Raw genomic sequence first — 17811 nt, 5'->3', positions numbered from 1 at the left:
AGAATGAATGGGGAAAAAAGCACGTTACCGTTGACAGCCAGCTAGAGTATGTAAGTGATCTTAGGTTAGTGTATGGAGTTTCTTACAAACCCTCCCTTTGGCCTACTGCACCTGTTTGTTTGTCTCTCCGTACTTGTAACCCGCGGAACGAATCCAATTAACTGATCGGTTGAACGAGTAATCGATTAATCCCAGTTTCTTAACACATACACTCCTAGTCGGTTTCTTTCAGCCTTTAAGTAAGCAAGCTTTTATCGGTTGGGCTACAAGTTAAGTTTCTGACCCATGAAGAAGAGGGGATTGCCTTTTACACTGATGAGCCACTATTGTCCAAAAATACGTTTCAGCGAAGGTGTAAAAAAGCCAGAAAGACTAAGAGAAATCCCTTTGCTTTTGCTCCGCGGATGCGCCTGTAGTGGTCGCCGTAGCGGTGTGTGGACGTGAGACTGCCGATTCGATATGTAAGTGGCTGTTATGATGGCTAGGTTAGCTCGCTAATCGTGGCTTGTAGATCATTACAAATCCTTCACAAAACATTGAAACAGTGCACAGTTGGTGTATTCTGTATTTAATTTAGGCTGACTTCGTGAGTAAGTTTCCTCATTTTAAAATTTGAAACAAGTTTGGAAGGGGATCTCTGTTAGCTAGCTAGCTAGCTAGCTAGCTAGCTGTCAATTCTAAACCTTGACAATGCATAATTTAGCCAGCTAGCTCGCTGTATTGGTATTTTCATTCATTTAGAAAATCGATCAAAGTGTGGCATTTGATAGCATGGGGCAGACTGAAAAAGGAAAAAAAAATCTGACGCATTGCTGTAGAGATTCTCCCATTACTGCCAAGTCAGCTACGCTAACTGTGCTGCTAACCTGCTAGCAAGTCAACAATAACACGTTGTGTTTCTAGCTATCTGTTTTAGTTAGCTTCCTAGCTAACGAATATGAGTTAGTTAATGTGCAGGTTGTATTGTTTACTTAATAAATACTCAAATAGATACATTACAGCAGATCGGCTATTCGAAACGTCCTAAATAGTTGCAGTACAATTGGGAAAGTATTTGGCAGGTAGATGCAGTGAGAGCATGGCTGCCCAAGTTCAGACACTATGTTCGGACAAACATTAATGGTGTGTGTGTACTGTACTTCCAATTTTTTTTTTTTTACAGCACCATGGCGGAGTGCACAACGTTAGAAAGTCTCATGGAAATGGGCTTTGACCGAAACAGAGCGTAGGAGATTTTTCTTATGATTGACATAATTTTACCTAACCTCCGCCCATTATAGTGCTCAATTGCTTTGTTATTCCCAAAGGGAGAAGGCTGTAGCACATACTGGCAACCAGGGTATCGAGAGAGCCATGGACTGGTAAGTCCTATTGTTTCTCAGATGTTATACTGCCAAGATTGCTGCGGGCCAGGTTTGCTTTAACTCTTACCATTTTCACACACAGGCTTATGGAACATGAGAACGATCCAGATATAGACGAGCCATATGCCCCACCAGCAGAGTCTGTTCTAGGTTCATCGGAACAACAGAGCTCATCCGAGTCCGTTTCAGAACCTACTGAATGTATGACTGTCTTTCCATTACAGAACATTGCTTTAAATGTTGTCATGAATGTTGTCAGTTTAGGCTAGTAATCAGTTTTTCATATACCTGTATGAATCCAGAATGGAGTTGTTTTGGCTAAATGGTGTGATTTACCAGCGATGTATTGTTTGGTTTGTCTGTCTAAACTAAAGACCTGTATCTAAACCTTGGCTAAAAACTGAAGCATATTTGAAATTAGGAAGAAGCATATTCTTACAAAAAAAAGAATTTGCAAAGTGAAATTAGAAGTACATGATCTGTGGTGACCTTGTTGACATTTTAAGGACCTAAAAATGTGTCTGGCCAGGATTGCTAAAATGTCCAGGATTTAACTTTGCTTTCATGTGTTGATTTGCTTTCTACAGTTGCGATACACTATATGTTTGTTTTTGCATTGCTTTGGCCAATCTTTATAGGTCCCACCTACTTGCATGCTGCTGCATAGTCACCTTAGTTGATCTCTTCTGAACTAGAATTATCCAGTCACCAGCAAATTAATTACAACAAATGTTTACTTTGGATTTTGCTTTCATATTGAATAAATACCAGCTGCTGAAGAGGAGATGGGACAGGATCCCAAACGACCAATGACAGAAGAGGAAAAAAAAGAACAAATTAAGAGGTTAGTTTCAAAGCTGCGAAGGATGGGGCTAGTTATGAACAGAGTCGATTGACGGCTGATCGTTATCCCTTTACTTCCAGACTTGAGGAGTTGATGAGGGTGAAGCAAGAAGAGAGAAGAGAGCGGGAACGACAGGAGGAGGTGGAGAGGGAGAAGCAGAGGAGGAAACAGGGCCAAGAGCTCCAGCAGATTCGGCAGAAACTGCAGGATGATGAGATGAAGAAGCTGGCTGACCAGCGCAGGAGAGAGAAAATGGAGGACCGACTTGCCAAGTAATGCAAGCCCTGGATAATGAACTTCCCATTAAAAAAATCATGTATAAGATCTGCTGTTTTGATCTGTGGATCTTTTCTAGGCAACGTGTCAAAGAGAGGATTGCACGCGATAGAGAGGAGAGAGCACGCAAGGTATTTAGTTAGAAATTAACTCTGATTTACATTAGTTTTAAATGATGATGCATCTTCTAAAATAGAGTAGGTAATTTACCATGTGTTGTCATAAAGTACAGTGCTAATCTCAGGATGACCATAACACTATTTATATATTCATTATATATACACCCATGTAGCACCTATTCTCCTATTCTCCCAGATGTTGTTTAAACCAGTAACTAGCTGACTGTATTCATGCATCTTTGTCCCAGTTTGGAGGGGGCTCATCAGGTACAACTCTGTCATCCCCTACTTCTGATACCAGTCCCCAAACTCCCCCTGAGAACCAGGGTCCTCCCCCAGCCAAGAAAGACTATGATGAATGTCGGATACAGGTAACACACTTCATCATTTTCTATCTTGAAGATTAAACATCAGTACTTGGCTAGTTCCTCATGATTGTAAGCATGTTGTGTAAAAAAAACTACTACGCAGTCACCATCACCAAATCTTAATGTGCGACTGACTCCAGTGTTATGTAGTCTAGGTAACTGGTGTAGAATATGGTGGGGAAAATGGGGTATGTCCATAAGTGTTTGTCAGGGCTTTGCAGTTTATTGGAATAAAATGTGCCTATATTCTTATCGGGTTAATATTTTAGTCCATAACAATGCAATTATTCACACCAGGGAAAATGATGGTAGCATTGTTGTCCCAGGCAAACTATACACCCTATAATTTGGCTTTTCAAGTGTTTGGATTTGAAACACGCATGCAGCATCTTGCCTGTGACGTCCTCTGCTAGATCCGCCTCCTGGATGGCTCTGCACTGACAGCAGTCTTTAAAGCCCAGGAACCTCTGGCAGCAGTGAGAGTATATGTACAGATGAACAGCTCTGATGGCCAGGACTTCACCCTTCTGTCCCCCTACCCCCGCCGCGTCTACACAGACCTCGACATGGAGAAACCTCTACGCGAGCTAGGTAAAATGACTTCGAAAAACATTTGTAGCTTTGTTGGTATACTTAAGTTAACCATAGTAACAGGGATTTAACCACTGTGAGTCGATTTACTGCTGTGAGTCAAGCTTTTTCTCCATTACACTCAAGCATTCTGAGTCCTGACCTCATTACAGCACTTATGATTGCTGCCTGAACTCAGTTCAGAGTTTTGCACTCAGTGCACTAACATATAAAGTCTGACTGCTGGAGTAGTTGCACATGTCTCTCTAATCTTGGCTGGGTTTCCCAAACGCATCATAAAACAAAAATGATCTTTAAATGGTAGCCAGAGTATTACATCTTTCTCTCAAATTTAAGATGATCTTAACATCACAGTGACTCTGGGAAACAGGGCCCTGATCATTCAGGGGTATTTTGCTGACACACATTCTTCTTCTCTTTTACTCAGGTTTGGTGCCTTCTGCTGTGCTTGTTGTTACTAAGAAATAAAGGAAGGGCAACAAGGGGCAAACATTAATCACTGGACTGAATTTGATTTTCTACACTAAAACCATCAGTTGATCAATACTTAATGGGTACAATAAAGGTTTTAAATATTAACCATGTCCATCAATGGATCAAAATAGATGCCCACTGCAGTTCTCATTATTTTAATTATTCTGATATGTATTTTTTATGTTTTGAATAAATTGTTTTGACCTTTTGTCCTTGGTTAGTGTAAATAAAAAAGCACACCACCACATTTAGTCCCATCACCACTAGGTTTCATGCAAACAGTCAGGTAAAGTCTGAAGACTGCAGGCTTAAGTAGACAGACATATTTATTCAGAAATAAATCAAAAAAATGAATAATTCAAATAGAAATTTGTCATCTTAAACATTATAAAACAGCCAGTGTGTCATTGGTGTGTCTGTAATTTTGGGTGGGATGTGTGTAAATACAGAACACATCCATTTGCAGAAAGCATAAATGTTGCAATAAAACAGGAAAGTATTGATTAAAAAAATAGTGAATCTCCATTAGCATGAGACTCAGATTCAAGACTTGGCCTAATCCATGGACGATATCCATGAAGTTTAGATGGAAATATTTTGAGACCCGTCCAACCTGTGACCTACCCATAATAAAGCATTTCCAGTAAACTATGACTTCAACGTCAGTATATCACTCAAACTTGTGTCCCAGCACATTAACAGATTTAGCAGGCATTTAATTTCATAATAATCTGAACACACCCCAAGTCATGACAGCACAAAAGCAACAGAAGAAATGGTCTCTCACATCCATTGTAGCACTGGAAAACAGTGTTTTGTTGATATTAATGCCAATGATTAATCAGTAGTATCTACCTCTATATATAACTTTAACCAAGTGAATATTGTACTCCTTACTTAAGCGAAGCACTCTGAAGGATGCTTTGAGATGACATCCAAAGTCATTTTTGGTTATTAATTAGATGTCACTCCAATGGAATAAGGTGAAATAACTGCATATTACAGGGACACAGACATAATCTGCAATAGTCTATAGACAGCAGCTATGATTTTAAAAAACATAGATTATATATATATATATATATACATAGATTATATATATAATCTATCTATATATATACATACATAGATTATATATATAATCTATCTATCTATATATATATATATATATATATATATATATATATACATACATAGATTATATATATAATCTATATATATACATACATAGATTATATATATAATCTATCTATATATATATATATATATATATATATATATATATATATATATATATATACATACATAGATTATATATATAATCTATCTATCTATCTATATATATATATATATATATATATATATATATATATATATATATATATATATACATACATAGATTATATATATAATCTATCTATCTATATATATATATATATATATATATATATATATATATATATATACACATACATAGATTATATATATAATCTATATATATACATACATAGATTATATATATAATCTATCTATCTATCTATCTATCTATCTATCTATCTATCTATCTATATCTATATATATATCTATATATATATATATATATATATATATATATATATATATATATATATATATATATATATAGAGGTCAATTTTCCTTATGAAAATTATTTCTTTGCTGCAAAATGAAACACCATCATAAGTACAAACCTGTGTGTTTGTATGATTCAATGCACCTAAGATGAAACTCAAATTATGAAACATTATATACACAAAGAATTCATAAAACAGTTTACTTTTGGAATGGCTTGAAGCTGACAATGAAGGGTAAATGAACAGCTACTTAAATGTAATTTTAAAAGATCTTACAAAATGTTCAAAATACAAAATACCACAAACATTTTCCATACAGGGACACCATTTAAAAAAAAAAAAAAAAAAAGTACTAATTAAGTATTTATGGGGCTGTACCTAGTAGAGTGATGTGTAGGCAGTGAACTGTACCCTGCTCACCATCTCCCAAGATAAAATGTGCAGTGTAAAACACTTCACTATGCATCTACTTCTGACCATACTGTACCGGGTAAGCCTGCTGCAGTCGGAGGATGTGTGCATGGGAACAAGAGGCTGTACATTGCTGGAGAAGCAGAAGTGGTCTACGGTGCTGTCCACTGGCCTAGGGTCCTCTGGTCTAGCTGGGAGGGTAATACTGATTATATTGGTTCCATGGATTGTGGTAGCCACCATAGCCACCATACTGCTGTTGCTGTAAAAATATGTGAACAGAAGAAAAGGGTGAGAAGTATGGCAGAGCGTGGCCATCAGGCATTAAAAAAAAGTTCACTTTTCACATTTCTAACCTAGAGTCTAGAAAACTTGCCTAGTAGTACAAACATTTTCTAAGCAGACAAAGTACCTGTCTAAGTCACTGTGGAAAAGAGCATTTAATTGCTGTAAATGCAAAACAGTGTTCAGTTTTATAGTCCACCTGTAGGTAATACGGTTGTGAAGGAAAGTTAAACCCTGAATACCTGATACCAGTTGCTATAGCCTCCATACCCGTGGGCCCCACTCATGTCTCCACCCATCATAGGGGGAGGTGGTGTTGTCATAGGAACAGGGGGCATACTAGGTGGGACACCTTGAGCAGGGGCCGTCATAGCAGAGCCATCATCCATTTTACTCATTTTCTCTGGGTCGTCATCACTACAAGCAGGACAATAAATGTCATTGTTCTAAGAATAAATCGGATATTGAATACAATTGGTGCCAGATAAAATGACTGAAATGACTAGTGTTGCCTACCCATTCTCCGCTCCTCGCTTCTTCCCACCGAGCTCATTAAGTAGCTTCTGGTGCTCCTCATAGATACTTAACACACTGTGTACACACACACACACACACACGTTACAATAATGTTGGGATCAGGACAAGGCCGAATTTGTTTATGAAACCATTCCACTTAATCTCAAGATAGGTACTGCAAAAGGTGAAAAAAAAAAAAAAATTACAAACCTACTTCTCATAAGACCTGGCATTGAATTACATCTTATCCAGAGTAATTGCTGACCTTTGCACAGATGTCCCAAAATCCTCAACGAACTGGAGACCTCGTTGGGAGAAGAGGATTTTGGTCTTTGGTGAGAGAGGTGCAGCCAAAGCTTTGTTCACACACTGCTGGACCCCTCCCCCATTCACACGCAAGTCCCCCGAGACCTCCAGCTCCAGCAGATTTAGGTAGAGCTTACTGTTGTCCTGGAAAGTTTTTGAAAGCAGAACAGAATGAATTTAACTGGAAATATTACTCTGGAAGCAAATGACTACTGATGTAAAGAGTCAACACCAAACACTGTCACCTATGAGAATTAGCATTAATGCATTGTGACATCTGACCCAGACATTTTTTAAATAACACAAAGTGTAGAGACGGTGTTAAAGCACGGTGTCTAAATTTCAGAGCTCAATAAAAGTACTGCCAGTTTTTTAATAGAAATTAACTACAGCAGTTCTTAGGAGCATGGCTGTTTCCTTACTGGACTAAGTTCAATGGCTTCCTGCAGTACAGCGCGAGCTCTAGAGGGATTCTTGCCCAATTTGTGGAGGAAGCGTGCCAGCTTGATGGAGAAAAATGCATGAAGGTGTGGCTTGTCTTTGTTCTGTTCCACTGCGTCCCTCAGTAGCGACTCTGCCATATCTAGCCGGCCCACCCTTCTCTCTAGCCCCGCCCGTCGCAGGCGGACCATGGCCAACCCAGGCATTGCCTTCTCTAGGGATTCTAGAATATGCTGCGCCTCTGAGATATTACCTGCAAGAAAAGAGATTTGCTTGTCAATTTATTTGCCCCAAATGCTGGGAATTTAGGTAAAACTGTTTTATAGTCTGGCTAACAGTACTCCTTACCATGTCTCTCTTCAAACGTTGTCCACTGCAAGTGGAAACTGTGCTTGTATGGCAGGTGGATTTCACAAGCTCTCCTATACACACTGCGCGTCTCCTCCAGACTACGAGGTTCCAAGTAATGCACATACTACAACACACACACAGACACACACACTCAACACTATCAATAAAAGCCAAAATCTCAAATGTTTGTCCCTGAACTGCAGAATCTCTCCTTCCCCACCTTATCCCAGAACTCCTCATAGAGTGCGCAGGCAATGAGGCAGCGCTCGTACAGAATCAGCACTCGCTTGTGTCCGGCAATGCTCTTTCTCGCCTGGGAGCCCTCCTGACCCTCCATAGAAGTTCCCTCCGTGGCTTCTTGCTCTGCTTCTGCTTCAGTTGTCTCCCAGTCCAGATAACTCTGCCAGGCTTTCAGCTGGGCCCGGTCCAAGGGCTTCACGTGGAAGTACGGTCTTTTGATCTATGGCAGCAAAAGTGAAAGGGGGGGGGGGGGGTAATAGCAGAAGAGCAAGAAAGAAAACAAGCATGTAAAAAGAGCAATGGGTTCAATTTATGCCTTCCTTGGCTCATCTGCGTTTGAGTCAATACTACAACACTCTTAAGTCAGTGTAATGTCTTACCGCATCTTCAAAGTTCCATCTCTTCCTGACCTCACCCTCATTCTGTAGGTAAGCTTCCTCTCTGCTGGCCAACAACAGCTCCTGCATCTTCTGCACTGCCTCATCCTACATTGAAAAAAATGTGAACGAACAACCTAAATGCATGACCTCCAAAAGGTGCTAACTGACACAATCATAATTATGCAACACCCAGCCTCTGTCAGTTTTGATTCTACGCATGTACACCAAATGTTTCAAAGCATCTAATTTCTGCAAACGTCAGGCTGTTTACCGAGTCTTTTCCACTGTCCACGGGGTCTTCCTCACCGGGTGGCCTCTCCTCTCCCTCGTCGGCCGTAGGATCGGAGCCCTCTTTTTTGGCCTGAATTTGACTCTGTCGATACTCTGCACGCAGCTTGCTGTACTCCTCAGGGCTTAGCACGTCCTGGAGTGCATGAGTGGTTAAATGAGTCTTCAGCCTGAGGGAACAGAGATGGAATCGATCACACATCAGCCCTAACAGTCTCAATCACGGCACTCATTTTCTTATGGACTGTGAAAGCAAAGAAAACCAATTTGTGATATTTTGGAGATCTGAATTTTGTAGTGCTGAATTGCATGTGTTTGACAGTTTACCAATAAGGCTTTGGGTGATAAATTCAGCTGCATCTAAATATGAAGGGGGGGAAAAAGATCACAAGATACGATAGTGAGAGGAAGTATCAGCAAATTCTCACAAATGTGTGTGTTTGTAAGCGGATTTGTGTGTCAAGCTGAACAGCTGTGCAAACAACCCTCTTAGACCCATTCCCCACTCAGACACTTGTGTGAAGCTGTTATGGCTGGCATACTTCTCATAGTGGGTGCTGTACAGTTGGGTGGGCACGCTCATCACTCTGTCATAGACTGCAGTCATGGCTCTCAGGTCTCCCTGTTCCTTCTCCCATTCAGCATAGAGGTCCCACAGGCGGTCCGAGTGCCAGTCCCAGCCTGCTGCCTCCACGGCATCCTCAAATGTACTGCAGAACATAGACAACAGGGAATGGGACACAGCCAATCCTACAGAGGATGTCAAATCAAGTGTTATTCATAGAGCCCACTTACAAATGGCACGCCAAGACTCAAGGTAAAAATACGTGGTACAAATGACTAACCTTACTGAGTACTAAAACTCAGCTGCTGGTAATATGAATCAACAATCAAAATCTAAATAAAAATGAGGCAGAGTCAAGTTTTAGCAACATGATTGGAAACTGGGGCAAGATGGCTACTATGCTACCTGCGAATGCGTTGTATTGATTCAGGCAGGTTCATGTTGAGTGTCCCGAGCAGTAGGTTGATGTAATGTATCCACAGATCCACACTAAGCGGGATAGCTTTCAAGCCTTGCACACACACCTGCAAAACAAGCATATGAAATACAAGATGACAATTTTATAAATAATCTAACACAATGGCACCCTTTTCAATCTGACCTGAAGCCAGTGTTAAAATATCTCTTAGAATATTACAAGATTAGGGTCAAGACCATTGTTAAGATTAGAATTTTTGCTATTTGTAGTCGACCTACAGCAACAATCTGCTTGAAACAGTTGTTAACAAATAAAAAGAAACATGACCAGTGTTCACAACATGAAATTAAACAAAGCATAAAATTCTTCTCCCCCCCGATAATAGAACTGTGTTTTTGATCATATTTTTTTTACCCATTTTACTCCAAAGCACTTTTGCTTTTCTCTGCATTGAAACTAAAATGGTAATTGTTTGTTCAATTCTGTATATAAGGTTTATAGGCATAGTTGTGAACAAGTTAACACCAACAAGAAATCTTCTGCATTCATTCAAATTCTCATATCTTTTATTGCATTCCACACCTCTTCTGCTTTCTTGTTGTGGCCTGCTCGCCTTTCCAAATCTGCAAATTTCTTCCAGTAGCCGTAGCACAGTGGGTATCTAGCCAGGAACGCATTCAGAGCCCGACGGGATGCGGTCATATGACTCTAAAACAGTTTTATGAGAATGCATACTTTGTTGGCAATCCATAACAAGTGATACATTTAAAAACAGTTAATTTGACTTTATTAAAGAAGTTTGCTTTTAAAAAGCCACCAGTTCACTGTCCTCACCTCTTGTTCACAATACTGCAGTAAATCTGTCCAACAGTTGAAATCCTGTGGGTTGTCAGTCACCATTTTCCATAGTCTTTCGAAATCAGCCGGCAGTTCTCCGTCGTCTTCTTCGTCTTCTCCCTCTGGTGGAGGTATACTGTAGGTTGCTGGTGGCTCTGCCATATCTGTTCCAGCTCCAGCTCCAGGTCTGTCTTCAGGGTCCCCTAGATTTGTCTCGGCGAGGTCAGTGGCCTCGGGGGCTTCAAACCCTGTAATATGAGGACGGCATGGTTACCAATTAAAATACAACTCTAGATATGACTCATGAATGAGCCTTCATATTGCATTTTTTAAACAAGAAGCCAATAAATGATATATCGCTAAACCTAGAAGCTAAATTTCACCCTGTTGTGGTTTTCTTCTCTCTGCAGATATAAACGGGTAAACTCGCGTTAGCTAACAGCTATAGGCTACAGAACCTGTCACCTCACTTATGTTTATATGCTACCTAGCTATTTAACTTCCGTATTTTTAAAAATCCGTAGCGTTATATATAAATGTTGCAATTCACGTGTGACGGAAGCAGAAGAATATTTTAGGTTATCAACAATCAGGCAACGTTTTGTAAGTAAGCGAGCCACCTAAAATACATTAACAAGACCAACAATCTCACCAACGACATTTACGCTGCTAAGATAACTAGGCTAGCTAGCCTGCCAGCTAGCTGTTAGCGAACGAGCGAAATAAGTGATGCTTATTCCGGAGGAAAATGAGAACAATGTCACAAGATATATTGCACATAAAAAAGACAACAAGGTAAGAATGTTCTGAATTTAATGTTGCTAAACGTTAAAACCTGAAGGGTTTGTGAAATCCCCGTGGTCGCTAAATTCTTCTATACCTTCCGCCGCCATAACGAGCTAACAAATGACGTGGGTATTGTGCGACAGTTGATATGTATACATAATATAATTATAATCTATTTATTTTTGTTGTTTTATTGGAGTATTGTAGACAAACCAATACATATACAAGTATATAAAACCATTATCATAAGAATATGGAAGATAGTATACCAGGGGTACAAACATGGATTTCACATAAAAAGGTTGCATTAAAAATGTATGTTTTAAGAGCTTATTTAATTTTTAGAGGAGAAAATTAATTGAAAATAAATTCTGAGGTCATTCGGGAAATGAAGTGAGGCTTGTTATATTTTATATTGTATATGTATTTAGCTAAAATACAGTTAATATAGTCCTACTGCTTGTGTTGTAAACCCAAGAATCACATTTTCATATTTTAAAGAAATATTAAGGAACAAACAAGAAAAAAAGTTTAGAATCTGTGTTCAGAGTCTCTCTGAACTGTTTTAATAGTTTATTCACTTCATCACTATATTATTACTTGTTACTTATTATTCAACACAATTAGAGGAATTCTGTATCCACTTTAAAAAATATTTTTAATTTGTGCACAAAGACACTAAAATAAGGACAACAGATGAATATATTTAAGGAATTAATTTTTATTTTGAATTTCTGACCATTTTGCCTGAAGACCCATGTCATCAAATCATTAATCCTATCATGTCAGTTTGGTGGGGACAAGCATGTTGTTTTTTAAAGACAGGTCAGGACAATAAGACCAACATTTTTCAAAAGGTCAACTGAATGTGAATTTACACAAACAGCAAAAAAAAAAGAGCCATATGATCAGTAGGACCACGAAATATAGTGTATTCACATCAGATAAAGAAGGAATGTACACAAAAAGCACTTGCAATATTTTCATGTGAAGTCACAAGTTTTACAGAGGCTCTCGGCAACACCTCAGAAAATTAACTTTCACATTTCCATCACTACATGGCCAACTTTGTGGCAGATGTAAACTCAAGCTAAATATTAGTTTTACTGAAAATATCCAACCACCTTCAGAAATATTCAAGTGCACAAGAAAAGATCACAATGAGAGAAATAAATGGACAATAAACTGCAACAAAAACACCCTATTATTTACTAAAATGATCACTTCCACTAAATAAGTGGTTTATTCCCCTAAAGGTATTCTAATCTGTGGGTTTTAATTAGTGTGAGCTGCCACCATCCGTTTACACTCTTTAACCAAGACACAGCTAGTCCATTTGTAAAAGAACCATTAATGTGAACAATCAAAATCATGGCAAAGATTTAGGAACATAAAGAAAATGGTTCATAGTATGGAGGGCACGGATCAAACTAATGTAAATAATCAATCAAGCATAAACATGCTTTTTGCTCAATTTAATCATAGGCATCTGGGGGGGGGGGGGAAAATCCCCTACCGTTTTGACAAATTCACTACATGATGACATTTTGAAGAGTAGCATGATTTTTCTGCACAACCGTTTAGAAAATATAAAACCCAAAATATCTACCATTTCACTCTCCCATGTCACTGATCTTAAAGATCCCCCGCCCCCCAGCATTTTTCCGGTGTACGTCCATACTAAAGACTTGACTGTTTGAGAACAGTCTCATGTTTACAGGTCTGATATCTCATGGGTTGGTCTCGTTAAACCTCCGGAACATTCATTTCTTGGTCATTTGTCTGCAACATGTTTTGGTTCCTGGACCTACATCCTTCTGTTTTTTCAGGCAAGTTCCAGTGTGTTATTGTAGCTTCACAGTCCAGTCTGCTCCCGCATTCATGCCTGGCTTGCGAAGGGTAAGCACTGACATGGAGGCATCGAACTCAAACTCCACAGAAGTCTCTTTGCCTGTATAACAGAGCGACAGGGGTGTGTGGGGAGAATCCGAAAAAAAATTATATAAAAACAACTTACAACTGAAGCAGATAACCTGCACCCACTTTACCTACACAATGAATTTGTTTATTTTATTCCATTCTGTAGATATACACTGATGAAAAGAATTTTAGGATTATCAAAAAGAGAAAAAAAAAAAAGTCACAAACAAATGGAATAAACTGATCAAAACATACCATCCATCTGAAGAGTAACTTTTTTGGGTTTACTGGCTCCCAATATGAGAACCTTTTCAATCCATGATTTAGTAGAGAAGTTGGACTCTGTGCACAAGTTCCTGAAAAGGCATAATCAGGCAGTAAACGCTACAAGACCATTCCCTTCACAACTCCGCCTCACCAACTGCAAACAGCATTTTATGAAAAGATAAAAATCAAGTAAGGTGAAGGAGCAGAGGTGCGAGATACCTGGATGTGAGAGTGTTGTAGGCAAACGTTAGGCTCCGGTGAATAAACTCCTTCTTGGTCTGGAAACTAAAGGTGTGGCCGTCGTCTATGTAGAGTTCACCCTCAGCAGCTCTCTGGAAAGAGATGAGCACGTTAATGGAACCAAACTAAACCATGCCTGCTGCGAATGCCTTCAGCGGGCCTTCGGGTTCAAGGGCAATTTAATACATTTAAATGCTTTACTTGCAGTAGTAACATTGTTGTTTTTGTTTTGGAGTGGCACAGAGGAGACCACACTAAAATAATGATGGACCAGGTAGTCTTGTTTAGTTACCTGTGGATTGAGGGCCACATACAGGGTGTATGGGTCATTTTCCATGCAGGCAGATGACCTTCGAACTCTGAGCTTTCTAGGAATGATGGAGCCTCCACGTTGGAACACTGGGATCTAACACAAACAGAGGCAGGACTTTAACTCAAACATGCATTACCAAGGGGATATTTATTAAATTTGAAAATTGATAGACATACCGAGCTCATGGTAACTGGGATGTAGAGGTTTTGAGCTCCATTGTGTTTCTGGAATGTGTGGACATCATACCAAACCTAAAAAGGTGGACAAAGACATGAAACATGCTACAAGCTAAAAAAAAAAAAGTGTTAGTGCCATTTGAAATCTGTCCTGCTCAAACTGTGTCCCCGTCACCATTAAAGTTACCACCATTGCTTTAAGAGTACAGCACTTGAGTTCAGAATTAAAACAAAAAAACCAAAAAAAAAACGCACACCACACGCCTCACCTCCCCATGACCAGGCAGGTAAGCGGTGAGGCCTCGTGCCCCTTCTTCAGTGACAGGATGTACCAGCAAGTCTCGTCCTAAAGTGGACACACATTAATTATGGTACAGCTTGCATTCAAAAGCCACGTATATTCAAAAAACAAACCACTGAAGCAGAACATGAGTTACATAGACAGAGACACACAGACATTAAGTTACTCACCAATCAAGAACTCATCATCAATGGCAAAAGAGGCTGTGTCTTTAGGATACTCAACCCACAGAGGCCTAATACGCAGGAAGGGGAAAAAAAGAAAAAGGAAGAACAGCCATTTGCTTAGTTACGGGAACAGTCCCCAGTCAGACGAGAATTACACAAATGTGCTGTTCCAACATGTACTGGTTCCAGTTTTGTGAATGAACGAAGTTCAGACTGACCTCATAACAGGCTGACCAGTCTTGTGTGCCTGGTAGAATTGCTGGTACCAGTAGGGTAGGAGGGCATAGCGCTGACGGACAGCTTCCCGTATGAGGGCAGTGTTCTCTGGGCCAAAGAGCCAGGGCTCCCGCCTGGGGGTGTCCAGGTGGGCATGTGCCCGGAAGAAGGGCTGGTATGCACCAGTCTGGTACCAACGCACTAGCAGTTCAGTGCTGGGGCTCTTAAAGAAACCACCAACGTCAGCTGTGGAGGGAGAGAAAAAGATTGGTCAAAACTTAAAAAGACACCATAATTATTAAAGCGAGACGTTTGCCATAACATGATAAATTCCACACAAACATTTACAGACACAAAGCGGCTGCTTTGTTTTCTTGAAGTAGACTTTCTTAAGCAAACTTGTTAGTGACTGAATTGAAAGTGATGAGAACTAACCGGACATTATGCTATACGTCATCCTCCTATTAAGCGGAAGAGGGTTTAACTGACCTCCACACAGAGAGATGCCAACCAGGCCCAGACTCAGACACATGGGGATAGAGATCTTGAGATGCTCCCACTCAGCTGCATTATCTCCAGTCCACACAGCACCTGCATTCATGCAGACAAACAAGGACCAATCGCTCTCACCGTTAGCAATGTCCACTGATAGTTGCTTACGAAGCTGTAACCTTAACATTATGTAAAGGTGATGAAACACATCTTTATCAGTTACGTCTGTTAACTGCACACTTCCCCAGTCTTTGTTGCAGGAGACGTTGGGTCCTCACCATATCTCTGTGAGCCAGCGAAGAAGGCTCGGGTGAGAACAAAGGGCCTTTCTGTCCCCCCAGACCGCTGGATCAGGCCTTCAGTTGTGGCCATTTGCTGCTCGGCAAAAAAGGTCAAAGGCAAGGACAGGATCAATAGTCTCAGAATTAATAAATTGCCCCATCTACTTCCATACGTCTCTTCTCTAGCAAACAGTTCGTGTGATGTTCTACTTGACTCACAACATAGAAGCCGTAGAGGTTGTGGAGGTCTCTGTGCTCCCAACTGCCGTGCATGGCATCTTTGTACATGGTCACCTCAGGGCCGTTGAACACAGATGGCTCGTTCATATCGTTCCATGTGTACAGGTTCTCCATGGAGCCCTGAGGAGAGCAGATGAGATCAAACATCTACATGAAAGAGAGCTGTGTCATGTAGCTGTTTTTTTTTTTTTTTTGTCAAGTGCATGTGGTTGGTAGACCCATCTCTGCCAGGCTTCTGGAAAGGTTATGCTCACCTCATACTGATCGTATGCAAACATACTGGCCCAAAAGGCTCTCATTTCTGGATTAGTGAAGTCTGGGTAGCCAGAATTTCCTGATAGACAGAGAGAGACAGAGAGATGCAATGTGGATCTTGTGTCAGAAGTTCTCCCAGCAGAGAAAATCATACAGATCAATTCCTACATTCATCTATTCATAAAGGCATTCTTTACTGTATGAAGTAGACTAAGAGGTCAGTGTGTGCAGCATTATCACCTGGCCAGCACCATCCCTCGTAGTCTCCTCCATCTTTGTTCTTGACATAGAAGTTTTTGTCACGGATCTCATTGTGGATCTTGTACCCACTGTCCACTTTAATGTGAGGGTCAACTATGGCCACCATCTGCAGAAGACAGGATATCAATGAGCCTTCCCGGACGCAAACAACCCCTTCTTTCATGTTCGAGATGAAGACTTAGGAAGGCACACGTTTCCAGTGCACAAATGATGACAAAACTCAGCTGGCGAGTTTACTATAAATTCTACCACATCTTCAGCTCTTTAAATCAGTGTATCCAGTTTCAAAGGACAGGCAACGGCCACCTGGCTGTGACATGACTGACCATGCGTCTCTTGTCCATGATGCCCTGCAGCATGTCTTTGGGTTGGGGGAACTTGTGAGGGTCCCAGGTGAAGTAGCGCTTGCCGTCTGTGTGCTCGATGTCCAGCCAGATGAAGTCATACGGGACATCGTGCTGATCAAAGCCCTGGTCCACAGCCTTCACGTCCTCCTGGTCGTTGTAGTTCCAGCGGCACTGGTGATAGGCCAGAGCTGCCAGGGGAGGGAACGACTGGGTGCCTGGGGTGTGTACACAAGACAGACAGACAAAGACATTAGACAGAAAGAGAGAAGAGGCAGGGGAAGAAAGACCATGCAGAATAAAGCAACATGCACACACACACACACACACACACACAATATGCAGTAATTGTAGCGTGTACGCACCTGTGAGTGAGGCGTATTGTGTGAAGACATCAGAGGGTTTGGGACCGAGCATGATGAAGACGTCAATGATCCCACTCTCCGAGACCCAACGCACATCAGTCTGAGGGGTCTCACTGGAGCCCTGAACAAAGTCCAGCATCTTCCCAAACACTGTCTACGGTAAGTCAACAGAGGGATATTTTACACACGTATCGTATGCCTAGCCCGATGTTCATAAAATTACAACCAAGAAGCTGATGTACAACAAAAAAATGAGGCTGCATTCAGAAGCATGTTGAGATCACCGTTCCTACATATTTAAATGAAATTTCAGAGCAGAATTTGCCTTCATGAATTTACAAATGCACCCTAAGGAAAAAGTGCATTTTAAATGGCAAACTTAAAAAATGTAGTTGCATGCAATTGCCAGAGTATTCCAGACATGTTCGTCATCCAGTCACAGGACAGCCACTTTGATATTTCTTTAAAATATGCTTCTCAGAGCGGACTCAAAGCAACCAAGCTTCGTTAATATGAGTAT

At 40.5% G+C, this 17811-nt stretch overlaps 3 protein-coding genes across 4 annotated transcripts in view; 1 reads left to right on the top strand and 2 right to left on the bottom strand.

The window, feature by feature from the left end:
* Positions 1-373: 373 nt before the first annotated feature.
* ubxn1 (UBX domain protein 1) lies at positions 374-4244 on the top strand. 2 transcript variants are annotated; one of them, XM_027022719.2, is made up of 10 exons: positions 374-461; positions 1163-1225; positions 1308-1361; positions 1447-1565; positions 2136-2208; positions 2289-2480; positions 2564-2615; positions 2852-2974; positions 3385-3562; positions 3990-4244. In XM_027022719.2, exons 2-10 carry the CDS (start codon positions 1167-1169, stop codon positions 4028-4030), a joined length of 891 nt encoding a protein of 296 aa, XP_026878520.2. In that variant the 5' UTR covers positions 374-461; positions 1163-1166; the 3' UTR covers positions 4031-4244. The 2 variants fall into 2 exon arrangements, with proteins under 2 accessions (XP_026878520.2, XP_035388073.1); XM_035532180.1 differs by lacking the exon at positions 374-461 and adding an exon at positions 488-590.
* Positions 4245-5686: 1442 nt separating this feature from the next.
* Positions 5687-11569, bottom strand: si:ch211-114c17.1 (pre-mRNA-processing factor 39). Its single transcript, XM_027022718.2, has 14 exons — positions 11503-11569; positions 10665-10915; positions 10413-10538; positions 9818-9936; positions 9390-9557; positions 8831-9017; positions 8560-8664; positions 8160-8399; positions 7937-8063; positions 7570-7841; positions 7107-7291; positions 6842-6916; positions 6568-6742; positions 5687-6302 (listed from the first exon to the last, which is right to left on the bottom strand). The coding sequence occupies exons 1-14, from the start codon at positions 11558-11560 to the stop codon at positions 6228-6230; spliced, it is 2163 nt and encodes a 720-aa protein (XP_026878519.2). The 5' UTR covers positions 11561-11569; the 3' UTR covers positions 5687-6227.
* A 585-nt stretch (positions 11570-12154) lies between these two features.
* The window catches only part of ganab (glucosidase, alpha; neutral AB), an 11641-nt gene continuing 5984 nt past the window's right edge, over positions 12155-17811 (bottom strand). The window contains exons 10-24 of the mRNA XM_027022734.2: positions 17292-17445; positions 16909-17144; positions 16562-16688; positions 16321-16400; positions 16046-16186; positions 15824-15920; positions 15543-15644; positions 15056-15299; positions 14841-14905; positions 14639-14715; positions 14370-14444; positions 14173-14286; positions 13860-13972; positions 13629-13729; positions 12155-13404 (exon numbers count right to left, since the gene is read on the bottom strand). Coding sequence (XP_026878535.1) covers positions 13298-13404; positions 13629-13729; positions 13860-13972; positions 14173-14286; positions 14370-14444; positions 14639-14715; positions 14841-14905; positions 15056-15299; positions 15543-15644; positions 15824-15920; positions 16046-16186; positions 16321-16400; positions 16562-16688; positions 16909-17144; positions 17292-17445 — 1833 coding nt within the window. The 3' untranslated portion in view covers positions 12155-13297. The remainder of the gene's footprint in view (positions 13405-13628; positions 13730-13859; positions 13973-14172; positions 14287-14369; positions 14445-14638; positions 14716-14840; positions 14906-15055; positions 15300-15542; positions 15645-15823; positions 15921-16045; positions 16187-16320; positions 16401-16561; positions 16689-16908; positions 17145-17291; positions 17446-17811) is intronic.

The sequence above is a fragment of the Electrophorus electricus genome, chromosome 12 (assembly GCF_013358815.1).
Source record: "Electrophorus electricus isolate fEleEle1 chromosome 12, fEleEle1.pri, whole genome shotgun sequence".
NCBI classification, from domain to species: Eukaryota; Metazoa; Chordata; class Actinopteri; order Gymnotiformes; family Gymnotidae; genus Electrophorus; species Electrophorus electricus.
The sequence above is the reverse complement of the archived record's forward strand: the minus strand, read 5'-3'. Positions and strand labels throughout refer to the sequence as shown.